This window comes from Salpingoeca rosetta, assembly GCF_000188695.1.
Source record: "Salpingoeca rosetta unplaced genomic scaffold supercont1.11, whole genome shotgun sequence".
In the NCBI taxonomy this organism is placed as follows: Eukaryota; class Choanoflagellata; order Craspedida; family Salpingoecidae; genus Salpingoeca; species Salpingoeca rosetta.
In genome coordinates, this window is record NW_004754923.1 from 703014 (window position 1) to 714641 (window position 11628).

The following is an 11628-nucleotide window of genomic DNA, read 5'->3' on the forward strand; positions in this document are numbered from 1 at the left end:
TGTCTCTCTCTGTCTCTCTCTCCGTCTCTCTCTCCGTCTCTCTCTCTCTGTCTCTCTCTCTGTCTCTCTCTCTGTGTCTCTCTGTCTCTCTCTGTCTCTCTCTGTCTCTCTGTCTCTCTGTCTCTCTGTCTCTCTCCCTCTCTCTATCTGTCAACCCTTTTACTTCTCACACCCATATCATTCTTTTGTGCACAACTCAGACAACACCAGATGCGCCTGCTGCTGCTCAGCAACAGCAGCAGCCACAGGATGCTGTGAATGTGCGGCCTCCGTTGTTGCAGGTGTGTTGCAGCATGCTGTCGTCGCACGCACAGGCACACATACACACACACAGGCACATACGCACACACAGGCACACGCACACACACATACGCACACACACACGCACGCACAGACTGTTTTACTTCGTGATCGTGCTCATAAACATGTACACATGCGCACACAGGCACCATCGGAGGCAGGCGGTGGCGCTCTGCTCCAGCAGACACCACAGGAACAACCACAACAGCAGCAACAAGAGCAGCAGCCACAGCAACAGCAAAAAGAGCAGCAACAGCAGAAGCAAGAGCAGCCACAGGAAGGTAGTGGCACTGGTCAACAGAGGCGACGCCGTCGAAAGAAGCGTGGCTTTGCATCGGCCACCGGTGGCGCAGACGACCAGAGCGGCAACATCCTTCCTGGGCGTGGCGACACAGCCAACATGCAGCTGCAGACCATGGCCCAGCAGGCCGGCGTCTGGCACCCATGGAAGCTCACCCCTTTCGTGAACCTCCCAAAGCTCGACGCCCAGCAGATGGTGTGTGTGTGTGTGTGTGTGTGTGTCAGTGTGTGTCATTCTGTGTTTGTGCACGAATGTGGTCGAGGGTTGCTTTACCCCTCCCTTCTCCCACGATGTGTGCGTCCTCTCCATGGTCGACTCATGCACACACCTCTTTCTGTGTTCTGTTGGTGATACAGGAGCGAAGAGACGATGCATTGCAGTACCTGTTGCAAATCAACCTCGCCTTCCAAGAGGAAGTGAAGGTGCGTACATACAAGCGTTTGTTTTTGATGTGAGTACGTGTGATTGTGTGTGTGCGTGTGTGCTTATGCTTGTGCTTGTACGCAAGTGCGGTTCTCTCCCATGCACAAGATGGTGATGTCTTGCCCTGTCGTGCTTCGTGGACATGTACTGGTATGAGCAGAAGAAGCAGGAGGCGGCCAATGCCATTTCGCGCCGGGAGGCGGTGGAGGTGCTGAGCCGCATCTACATCGGCAACCTCTCCCGCGAAGTCACGGAGTTTGATCTCAGGAAGGTTGGTCCTCTCCACTCATGTCTGTGGTGTCGGAGCTGCTGCTATGCATGATGTCACGACTGGTGTCTGTGGCCACTGATTGTGTTTCGACTGATGGTGCTACTGCCTAAATCCCGTCGCACAAGCACACACACACACTCACTCCCTCTCCCTGATATGTTTTGTGTTGCGAGTGTGCGTGGTCCGACGCTTGTGATATCGTGCCTTTCTCATGAACCTACTTCATTCACCGCATTCTGTACGGGTACATGCGTTCCATTCATTCCGTCATGTGTGCGCCTTGTTGCCAGGCCTTTCGCAAGTATGGTGGCATTCGAGAGTGCAGCGTCAAGCACGAGACAACGGGCACATCATTCAAGGTACCACATCATATGTGTATACGTATGTGTGTGTGCGTCTTTGTGTGTGTGTGTGTGTGTGTGTGTGTGCGCGCCTTGTGTGTGTGTGTGTGTGTGTGTGTGTGTGTGTGCCTTGTCCAACACCGTTCCTTGTGGCTGAAACGTCAGATTTTCCGACTGGTAAGGTAGCGCAACAAAGCTCCCATGGTACCACACTCCACGTTTACGAATGACGGACACTACGCGAGAGACGGCATAGGTGTGAACGGTTAGGGGCCCGACACGACCAAGCCGACGCGCAACAAAATATCGGTTCTCGTGAATTGGAACTATATCTACCACTCACGTGCGTAGATCAAACGAGATTCTTGTCCGATACGCTGAATGAGCTTCAGGTATTCAAACCGATCTAGTCTACATTGAGACTTGGGAGTCCCCAGGAGGGAGACCGACGTATAACTTGCCAAGGTATCCTCGGTTGTGTGTGTGTGTGTGTGTGTGTGTGTGCGCCGTCGTGTGTGTGTGTGTGTGTGTGTGTGTGTGTGTGTGCGTGTGCGTGTGTGTGCGTGTGTGTCTGCGCCTTTGTGTGAGTGTGCGCCTTTGTGTGTGTGTGTGTGTGTGCATGTGTGCACGCGCGTGCCTGTTGTTTTGTCATTTCGATCACTGAACTTAACTTGCCTGCCTCTGCGTCTCTGTGCAGGGCTATGCGTTCCTGCACTTTGACGCGCCCGAGGCGGCCATGCTTGCCCTCTCCGAGATGAACGGTGTCATCATCGGCGGAAGAAACATCATCGTACGTCCTCCCATATTCGCATGTGTGTGCGTGAATGCGTGTGCGTGTATGCATCTGGGCTTGTGTCGCAACCACCTCGCCCCAATATCAGCCACGTGTTGGTTGTTTGTTTGCGTTAACTTCCCCGTCACCACCGTAACCCCTCTCCTCCTTGTGTTCGCTCTGTGCAGCTTGGGCGGCCAAACAACAGCGATCGCGCGATGGAGTTCCTGGAGCCCCTGGCACAGGCGGCTGCAGAGGTGGCGGCGACTGGTGTTTGTTCGCAATGCTTCTTCACCTGGTTTCCTGTGCTTTTCCCTCCTGCCTCCTCATCACCTCCCTCTCCGTTCTGTTCACTCCCTTGTCTTTCCCTCCTCACCGCTCGTGCCCACCCCTCTCCCGCGCGTCTGCCCAGGCCAACCGCATCTATGTGACGTCGCTGCACGCCGACCTGAGCCAGGACGACATCAAGACGGTGTTTGAGGGCTTTGGTGCCATCCGCAGCATCGAGGTGATGCCCGGGGTGGAGGGGCGTGGGCTGCACCAGGGGTACGGCTGGATCGAGTATGAGGACAACTCTGCCCTTGCTGCCGTCATGATGTGCGCGACAAACTTCGAGCTCGCCGGGCAGTTCGTCAAGATGTGCAAAGCTCTCAGGTCCGCCCACAGCAACGGGAGCCATGTGTTTGTGTTGGTGTTTGTGTTTGTTTGTTTGAGTTTGTGTTGTGTTGTGTTGTGTTGTGTGGAAAAGTGGTGTGCGCGTCCACATGTGTTTGCGTGTTTGCCAGCATGTCTTTTGCTGTCGTGTATTTCGTGTCTCAGAACTGCGTTGTCTCCGTTCACACACTGGTTGTATTGGCGTTGACAGCACGCCTGCGGAGATCAAGGCCATTCTTGCCGCGCACGGGCGCCTCCCAGGCAGCGAAGGTGAGTCGGCCACGCACACGCATGTATGCATGTGTGTGTGTGTGTGTGTGTGTGTGTGTGTGTGTGTGTGTGTGTGTGTGTGTGTGTGTGTGTGTGTGTGTGTGTGTGTCGCCGTGGTGTCCACACCATCCTGGAGGTGCGGGAAGGGGGGAGGGGAGGAGGCACACCGCCAGTCGCCGCCGCCTGCGTTCGGTTCACTGGCTGACGGAAGTGTGCTGCACTGTGCTGTGCTGCGTTGCACTGCGGTGTGCTGTGCATGAAAACAGGTGCGACCGCAGGCCAGACGGGCGACCAGCAGCAAGGAGGACAGCAGCAGCAGCAAGGCCAAACACAAGGCCAACAGCAGCAGCAGCAGCAGCAGCCGCAGCAGCAAATTGAAGGGTCCATTGCTGCCCAGCAGGCTCTCTTACAGCAGCCGTCCGCGCCCCCAGCTGCACCACAACGTCGGTTGTACTTGCGATGCTGATGTGTGTGTGCTGAGGTGTGTTTGAGTGAGTGTGTGTGTGTGCTGATGTGTGTTTGAGTGTGTGTGTGTGTGTGTGTGCTGAGGTGTGTTTGAGTGAGTGTGTGTGTGTGCAGGTGTGTGTGTGTGTGTATGTTTGAGTACGTTTGGATCGCTGGTTCATCCCATCTGTTTTGTGTGACACTTTATGTCGCGCCTGTGCCGTCCTCACCCAAGCACGTGCATGTATTTGGTGTGTGTGTGCGTGAACGGCTGGCAGTGCATGCGCCGCAGCAGAACATTGACATGGAGGAGAACCTGACGATCCGCGGGTCGCAGCGGTTCATGATTATGCAAAAGCTCCAGCGCGGCGACACGGGCGACGAGGTGACAGCACACACCAATTGGTGTGGGGGCAGCAGGGATGCGGTGTGGTGGTGGGGGGGACAGCATTTTCAGCCATGCGCGTACACAATACAGCTCACCAGCCCCGCTTACACAACAAGTGCGCACACATGTAACAATGTACATGGTACCGATGTTTGCTCTTCTCCACTCCCTCACCCTCAACGATCCCCCCCCCCCCATTCAACACTCTCCCCACATGATGAATGGCGCCAGACGTCGTCGCCCGTGATCCAGCTGTCGAACATGGTGACGGCCAAAGATGTCGACGCCACGCTCGAAGATGAAATCCGCATGGAGTGCATCAAACACGGCGTGGTGCGTACACCCAGGAAGAAGGGACAAGGGGGGATGGATGTGTTGGCGTGCGCGCGTGTGTGCGTGTGGCGACGTGTGTGTGTGTGTGTGTGTGTGTGTGTGTGTGTGTGTGTGTGTGTGTGTGTGTGTGTGTGTGTGTGTGTGTGTGTGTGTGTGGACATCTTGGCCAGTTGGTGTCCATTTACCCTGAGATTACTTCCCTCTGCTTTGCGATTCCAGGTTGACAAAATCCACATTCACGTCGACATCCCACCGGCAAGTTTTCAACACAGGATTAAATGCACACACATTTATGCACGCACACACAACCCACACACACACACACACGCACACGCACACACGCACACGCACACACGCAAACATGCACACGCACACGCAAACATGCACACGCACGTGAGCACACACGCACACACACACATGCACACGCACACGCACACATGCACACACGCTACTGTTTGCTTCTGTGCCATGTTTGAGGCGTTGTTCAAAAGCAATGTTCTCACACTTATTTCCATTTGTTCTGTTAGAGCCAAGCAAGACCGCACCCTGATTCGCTGGCGAAGATCTTTGTCAAGTTTACCACTCCGCAATGTACGCAACGATGCTTTTTGCTTGTTTATCTGCTGCATGCGCCGCAACCACTTTTGTCTTATCTCTCCCCATTTCTTTGACTCACACATGCACACACACACACACACACACATGCACATGCACACGAACGTCTTCGCAGCTGCGGGCGCCGCGATTGATGCGCTGAATGGGCGCTACTTTGACGGGCGCGTGGTGGCTGCAGAGCGGGTTTCGGAGAAGACATTACAGCAGTTCCTTGGCGAAGAGGACAACAGCACCAACAACAAGGCCGCCACCGCTGCCCCACCTCCCTCAGGCTGAACACCTGTGTGTGCGTGTGTTGTGTGCGTGTGTTGTGTGCATGATGTGTGTGTGTGTGTGTGTGTGTGTGTGTGTGTGTGTGTGTGTGTGTGTGTGTGTGTGTGTGTGTGTGTGTGTGTGTGTGTGTGTGTGTGTGTGTGTGTGCGTGTGTGTGTTGTGTGTGTGTGTCGTGTGTGTTGTGCACTCTCCTTGCCATTATTTCGCCATGAAATCATTCTCGAATAAAACAAAACTACAAGCAAAAGCACACACCAACCAACAACACGTGCACCGTCCATTTCCACCACCACCAACACATCCAGCACCACCCACAGCACCGAAGATGATGCCTCGTTCGCGGTGGCTGAGCCACTCGCCAAGCAGTGGGTTCACAGGCACGGCCAGTGGCATTGGAGGGGCCAGCCCCGACGATGTGGCTGCGTCCATCGCCAACGCCATGAACCCCCTGCTCCCAGGCATCGACACCGCAGGCACCCCGGCGTCCTCCAGCCTCAGTCTGCGGTCGGCGGAGAGTGCGCAGCGCGGCTCACAGGGCGGCCGCTTCGGCATGGGCAGCGAGGCAAGAAAGCACAAGCACCGCGACATCTTCACCTTTGACCACGAAACTGTCGTTCGCGCCACATGGGAGTTTGTCCTCCACGAACGGTACGTGCCAGTGATGGTGTGCATGTGTGTGCATGTGTGTGTGTGCTGGTGTGTGTGTGTGTGCGTCTCTCTGTCTCCCTGTGTCTATGCATCTGCATGTGTGTGTCTACGTTTCTCTGTGTCTATGCACCTGCATGTGTGTGTCTGTCACAAGACCACATTGCAGCAGCCCGCAAGTCGACACGCTCCTTGGTCTCTGTCGATTGCCGAAACTTGTGACTCTGTTGACCTTGGCTCACCATCTTTGCCCATGTGTTGTTGTTCTGCAGTGCTGCTGGTGCTGTGGATCTGTTCAACATGCACAGATTTGTGTGTGACGGCCTGCAAACGCTGCAGTTGTGAGTACCCTGCTACTTGTCGAAGGCTCCTTCTGTTACATGTGCGTGTGTGGCGAGGCCATATGCATGTGTCGAAGGATTTGTTGCTCGTGCCTGTGCCTGTCGAAGGGTATGTGTGTTGCTCGTACCCATGTCTGTACACGGCTGCTGGTGTGTCGACTCACGTCGAGCAAACTACCAAGCAAGCAAGCGAGCAACATAGCAAGCGAGCAAGATAGCAAGCGAGCAGCACATGAAGGGTGTTCTCATGCGTGTACGCTCTGACATGCCGGTCGACAGGGAGAAGCTGACGCGACCCCAGTTGAAGCGCTGGGCACAAGTGTTTGAGCAAGCGGCACTGCGCTTTGGCGACAAGAGCGATCCTGTGCCAGCGCACTTGGAGACGGCGTGCGACACCTACATGGACCTTGTCGAGAAGCATCCGTGTTTGCGACGCCACTACAACGCTCTTGTCTGTAAGATGTTCCACCTGCAGAGCATTGCCATGGCTCGCGTGCTGGAGAATCCGGACCTGGCGCCCGTCCTTGTCCCGCCCGCTTTTTGCAAGGTGCGCCGGCCTTGCATCTGATCGCCTGTGTCGAAGTGGGAAGAGCGGAAGGAGGGTGTTCTTATTCATATGTGTGTGTATGTGTGTTTGCATATGTCTGTCTGTCGACAAGCACCACAACTGCTTTGATATGCCATCAACGGACTACTGACACTCATGCTGATACTGACACTACCCTGTCTGCCACTGTTGTTGCCACTGTTGCTGCATGCGTCTCTACCTTGCATCCAATGTACACAGCTGGTTTACGAACGGTTTCTGCTCCACATGGATCCCGTCGCTGCAGAGCTCGTCTACACCATCTGCCGATACCCAGAGGTAGTCTGTGCGCACATACACACAAAACACAAACACACACATACACACACACACACACACAAACATACACACACACACACACAAACATACACACGCGCACACACACACACTTGCCATCGCCTGTGTTGCTTTGATTGCTCGTGTGGGCTTGCACCACTTTGCACCTGGCACCTTGCACCTTGCAACTTGCACCTGCAGCAACCCATGACTGATGCTGCTCACTGAACGCGTGTTGGTTCTGTTGTGCTATGTGCCAGTATCGGCCCAACGGTGGAATGCCGTATCAGGTTGCGCTTTCGCGATTTCTTGACGGCCGCACGCTCCCTGCGCACGACGCGTACCGCGTTGCTGCCGGATTCGTCGCCGTTCTCCCCTTTATCCTCTACGACCACTGCTGTGAGTGGCGCGGCGGCATCTGCTGCTGCTGCTCTGTGTGTGTGTGTGTGTGTGTGTGTGTGTGTGTGTGCGTGTGTGTGTGCGTGTGTGCGTGTGTGTGCGCGTGTGTGTGTGTGTGTGTGTGTGTGTGTGTGCGTGTGTGTGCGTGTGTGTGTGTGTGTGTGTGTGTGTGACAGTGAGTGGTGCTGCCACATGAGTGTGTAATGTAATGTAAATTGCGGCAACAAGCTAATCATATTCTCCCCTGCCCTTCTTCACCCACAACACCTACCGCAATTGCACCAACTCACGCCAATGACATCAAATGACACGAAACAAAACACAATAATGACGCGTTGTGCCTTCCAGCCAAGAACAAGGCGCAGTTTGAGCAGACCCACCGCAATCTGGTGCGGCGGGCGAGGGAGCTGAAGGGCGCCTACACCCACGCCATGGCCACCGCCCGCCACGCCTCCAAGGAACTCCGGGCCGTCGGTCAGCACGTGCTCCTGCTGCGCACCTGCCTCTACGTCGCCGATCCACACGCCTTTCTCGACGTGGACCCGACCTGGGACCTGCCGGCATGCAGACCCCTGCCCCACGAGGAGTTTCTCACCCCAATGTACGCACACCACCGCCTCCGCTGTTGCTCTGTACTTCTTTGCGGCATATGCACTTGTGGTCTTCTGTGTCACTGCAGCCTCATCTCGCTCCTGGCGCTGTATGGGCCCTGTGGTTCTCAACATGACTCACACATATGGACATGGCCATGGCCCCACTTGCTGCCTGCATGTGTATGTGTGTGCGTGTGTATGTATGTGCGTTTGCGTCTTGTGTGTCGGCGGTACACCTCAACCTCTCTCCCCACTGCCCCACTCCCACCCCCATTTGCTCTGTCCCTGCTACAGCACTGCCGATATCGGGGATGTGGTGACGACGGACGTGTTCCACGAGCGGTTCCTTGATTTGACCGGTGGATTCCACGTGTCAACGCCAGAGCATCTCAGGGCAAAGGCGGTGCAGCCGCGCTCGCAAGGCAGCTCGCACATCCATGATCTCATCACAGACAGCCTTCTTGACCTCGCGGTATTCACACACACACACACACAATCCTGCGTTATCGTATATGCACTTGTGTTGGCGGGTGAAGAGGGGAAGTCAACCAGGCTGTCGCTGCACATTGAGCAAGCACTGTGTTTGTGTACTTGTTGATCTCGTTCGAAACATTCACCGACACACATACGCATGTACGCGCGCACACACGCACACACGCACACATTTACGCACGCACGCGTTGAAATGGCTGCAGGCGTTTGGGACGGACGATCCATACTCCACAGATGACGATGGCGACGAGGATGGTGATGACGATGCCGATGACGATGACAAGTTTGGTAGTGGCGATGAAGGTAGTGGCAACCGTGGCGAGAACAATGACAACACGGACCATACGGATGGGGATGAGGTGACGATTGACGGGATCAGCCCGGCAATGATGCGTCAGATTCCGCCCGAGCAACAGCGGCGGCTGAAGATGTTTCTTGAGGCGGGGGACAGCAACACCACGGACGAGGACGACGGCAGCGTGTACTCGGACTACGACGACGACGACCTGTACTGGGAGGAGTGCATTCGCAGCGGACATGATGATGACGATGACGATGACGATGACGATGTTGCTGCTGATGATGGCGAGGCCCGCGGCGGCGACGGCGTGGGGAAAGTGGGCAGGCATGAGCTGCTTGACGAGGAGTGGGAGCTGTGGATGGCCGACGCAGCACGCAGGGCCGAGGAGACACGCGTGCAGTACTACGAGCTGATGCTTGCACGTGAGGCGCGGGTGGCAGAGCAACTGCACGTTGCTGCTCAGCGGTCCCCGCAGCGCGTGCGGCGGGAGCGGCAGTTTAGCGACGAGACAACCAAGGGCACAGACAGCAACCCAGACAGTAAGGCAAGCGGCGACGCCGCTAGCCGACGTCGTCGTGGTGGCGGCAGTGGTGGTGATGGTGATGACGGCCGCAACAATGATGACGATGATCACAGTGTCCATTACGAGGTGAGCGGTGCTGGGAAGCAGTCGGGAAGCAGCAGCTCATCACCTCGCGCGCCAGCTCGCACGCGCAATCAAACGCGCGCGACGCTGAGCCCCGACGACGGCGACGACGGCGACGACGGTGATGATGTTGGTGATGATTGTGATGGCGACGATGCGGACGATGGGTCTGGTGGTGACAATGACGGGGATGAGATGGCAAAGCTGAAGGAACGAATGCGCGGTGAGCACGACATTGACCCGGAGAAGTTTGAGCGCTGGTGCGCCCTCATGGCAGACGCGAAGAAGAAGAACCAGGAGTAAGTCTTTGTACCTTGTTGCAGTCGCGGTTGCGGTTGCTTCTGGGCGAGAATATATGCGTGTGCATGTGTGTATGTGCGAGTGCATGTGAGTGTGTGAATGTGTGTGTGTGTGCTTGTTTGTGAGTGTGTATGTGAGTGAGTGTGCATGTGAGTGAGAGAGAGTGTGTATGTGCATGAGGTTGACACTGTGCTGTGCGGTGTCCGTATGTGTGTTTGCTGCACTGTGCCTAACAAAATGCATGTTTTTTGGCGACAGGCTGAACAACATTGGAACCCAGGCAGGCATGTCTGTGATGCCATACGTGGTACGTTCACAACTTGTCACAAGCTCACCTGCGTGGCTGTGTTACTGTTGTATCATTTGTGGGGCCCGTGGATGTCATAAGCAGCTGCTGCCACTGGTTACTTTGCTATCTCAACAAGAGGCTCGTTTCTCTTATGTTGTCAGCTGCTCACATCGCTGTGCATTGATCGGCCCATTAGAGCGCCAACTACCATGTTGTTGCGTATGAGGACGAAGAGACGACAGAGCGCTACACGTACACGGGGCCGCTGGTGCCGCAGCTGGAGAAACTGCTGGCCAAGCTCTCTCCGCACGACCTCGTCACCGCCGCAGAGGTGCTGCCCGTGCCATGTGCTGGCGCTGTGCAGTGCGCAATTGTTTGCTTGTATGCGTGTGTGCATGTCAAAGGGGTGTGTGGAGACGCATGCACACGATGCTTTTCGTTTGCTTTGTACTTCTCACTCTCACGCCCCGATTCTCATGCACCGGGCATGTCTGCGTGTGATAGCGGGCGCGGCAGTATGCGGCGATTGTTGAGGACGGCATTGCGGTTCTGTCTCTCATCTGCACCAACCTCGAGCTCATCGCCGACGATAAGGTGCGGTCGTCGTGGACGTACGTCCGTGGTGCTCGTACTGTGTGCGCTCACCTCTGTGTGTGAAGGTGTGGTGGGTGTGGACGTGTCATGTACCCTTGATCAACCCTCAACCTTGCCTCTGTTGACATTATGATGGCTGCGTGCTCAACATCAGCGCGTCGCCATGGAGACAATGACCGAAGTCATGTGCCGCCTCGAGCGACAGCTGCTCACAGTCAGTACATACACACGCGCACATAGACGTATACACGTGCATCTGCAACTACGTTTGCTCTGCCAGCATCGTGCTTGACACTTGCGCGTGCGCGATCTTGTTGCCAATGCTCGAGTGCTGTGTGCGAGTGCTTTTGTGTGCATGTGTGTACCTCACCACGCTCGCCCGTTGTGTATGCTGTCTGGTGGCTTGCCTGCAGGACACGAAACTGTTCCACGAGATTCCGCCGTCAGAAATTGATTCGCAGCCACCGCTGAGCTTCAACCCAAAGTTCAGCAACATTCGCACAGAGCGCCGGCACATCAACGCCACCAAACTCTGTCTCGAGTCCATTGCCGTCTGCCGCGAAATCACAGAGGTCAGCGCCATTGTGCATGTATGTGTGCATGCGCGCGCGCGCGCGCGTGTGTGTGTGTGTGTGTGCGTGCGTGCGTGTGTGTGTGTGTGTGTGTGTGTGTGTGTGTGTGTGTGTGTGTGTGTGTGTGTGTGTGTGTGTGTGTGTGTGCACGTGTTTGTCTTTGTGCATGCGCGTGTGTGTGTGTGTGTGTGTGGAGAGTAACAGTGTGT

At 55.8% G+C, this 11628-nt stretch overlaps 2 protein-coding genes across 2 annotated transcripts in view; both read left to right on the forward strand.

Moving 5' to 3' along the window:
- PTSG_04857 (uncharacterized protein) overlaps nt 1-5388 on the forward strand; it is a gene marked incomplete at its 3' end in the record, with an annotated part of 14505 nt that extends 9117 nt beyond the window's left edge. The window contains exons 13-26 of the mRNA XM_004994118.1: nt 201-281; nt 446-796; nt 958-1023; nt 1185-1295; nt 1586-1654; nt 2334-2426; nt 2597-2665; nt 2821-3062; nt 3274-3332; nt 3599-3775; nt 4055-4161; nt 4396-4497; nt 5025-5088; nt 5228-5388. Of these exons, the coding sequence (XP_004994175.1) occupies nt 201-281; nt 446-796; nt 958-1023; nt 1185-1295; nt 1586-1654; nt 2334-2426; nt 2597-2665; nt 2821-3062; nt 3274-3332; nt 3599-3775; nt 4055-4161; nt 4396-4497; nt 5025-5088; nt 5228-5388 (1752 nt within the window). The remainder of the gene's footprint in view (nt 1-200; nt 282-445; nt 797-957; nt 1024-1184; nt 1296-1585; nt 1655-2333; nt 2427-2596; nt 2666-2820; nt 3063-3273; nt 3333-3598; nt 3776-4054; nt 4162-4395; nt 4498-5024; nt 5089-5227) is intronic.
- A 285-nt stretch (nt 5389-5673) lies between these two features.
- Nucleotides 5674-11628, forward strand: part of PTSG_04858 (uncharacterized protein) — a 6634-nt gene continuing 679 nt past the window's right edge. The window contains exons 1-13 of the mRNA XM_004994119.1: nt 5674-6033; nt 6303-6371; nt 6651-6918; nt 7159-7236; nt 7494-7632; nt 7981-8233; nt 8520-8697; nt 8921-9963; nt 10223-10271; nt 10450-10584; nt 10758-10847; nt 11002-11061; nt 11261-11419. Coding sequence (XP_004994176.1) covers nt 5711-6033; nt 6303-6371; nt 6651-6918; nt 7159-7236; nt 7494-7632; nt 7981-8233; nt 8520-8697; nt 8921-9963; nt 10223-10271; nt 10450-10584; nt 10758-10847; nt 11002-11061; nt 11261-11419 — 2844 coding nt within the window. The 5' untranslated portion in view covers nt 5674-5710. The remainder of the gene's footprint in view (nt 6034-6302; nt 6372-6650; nt 6919-7158; nt 7237-7493; nt 7633-7980; nt 8234-8519; nt 8698-8920; nt 9964-10222; nt 10272-10449; nt 10585-10757; nt 10848-11001; nt 11062-11260; nt 11420-11628) is intronic.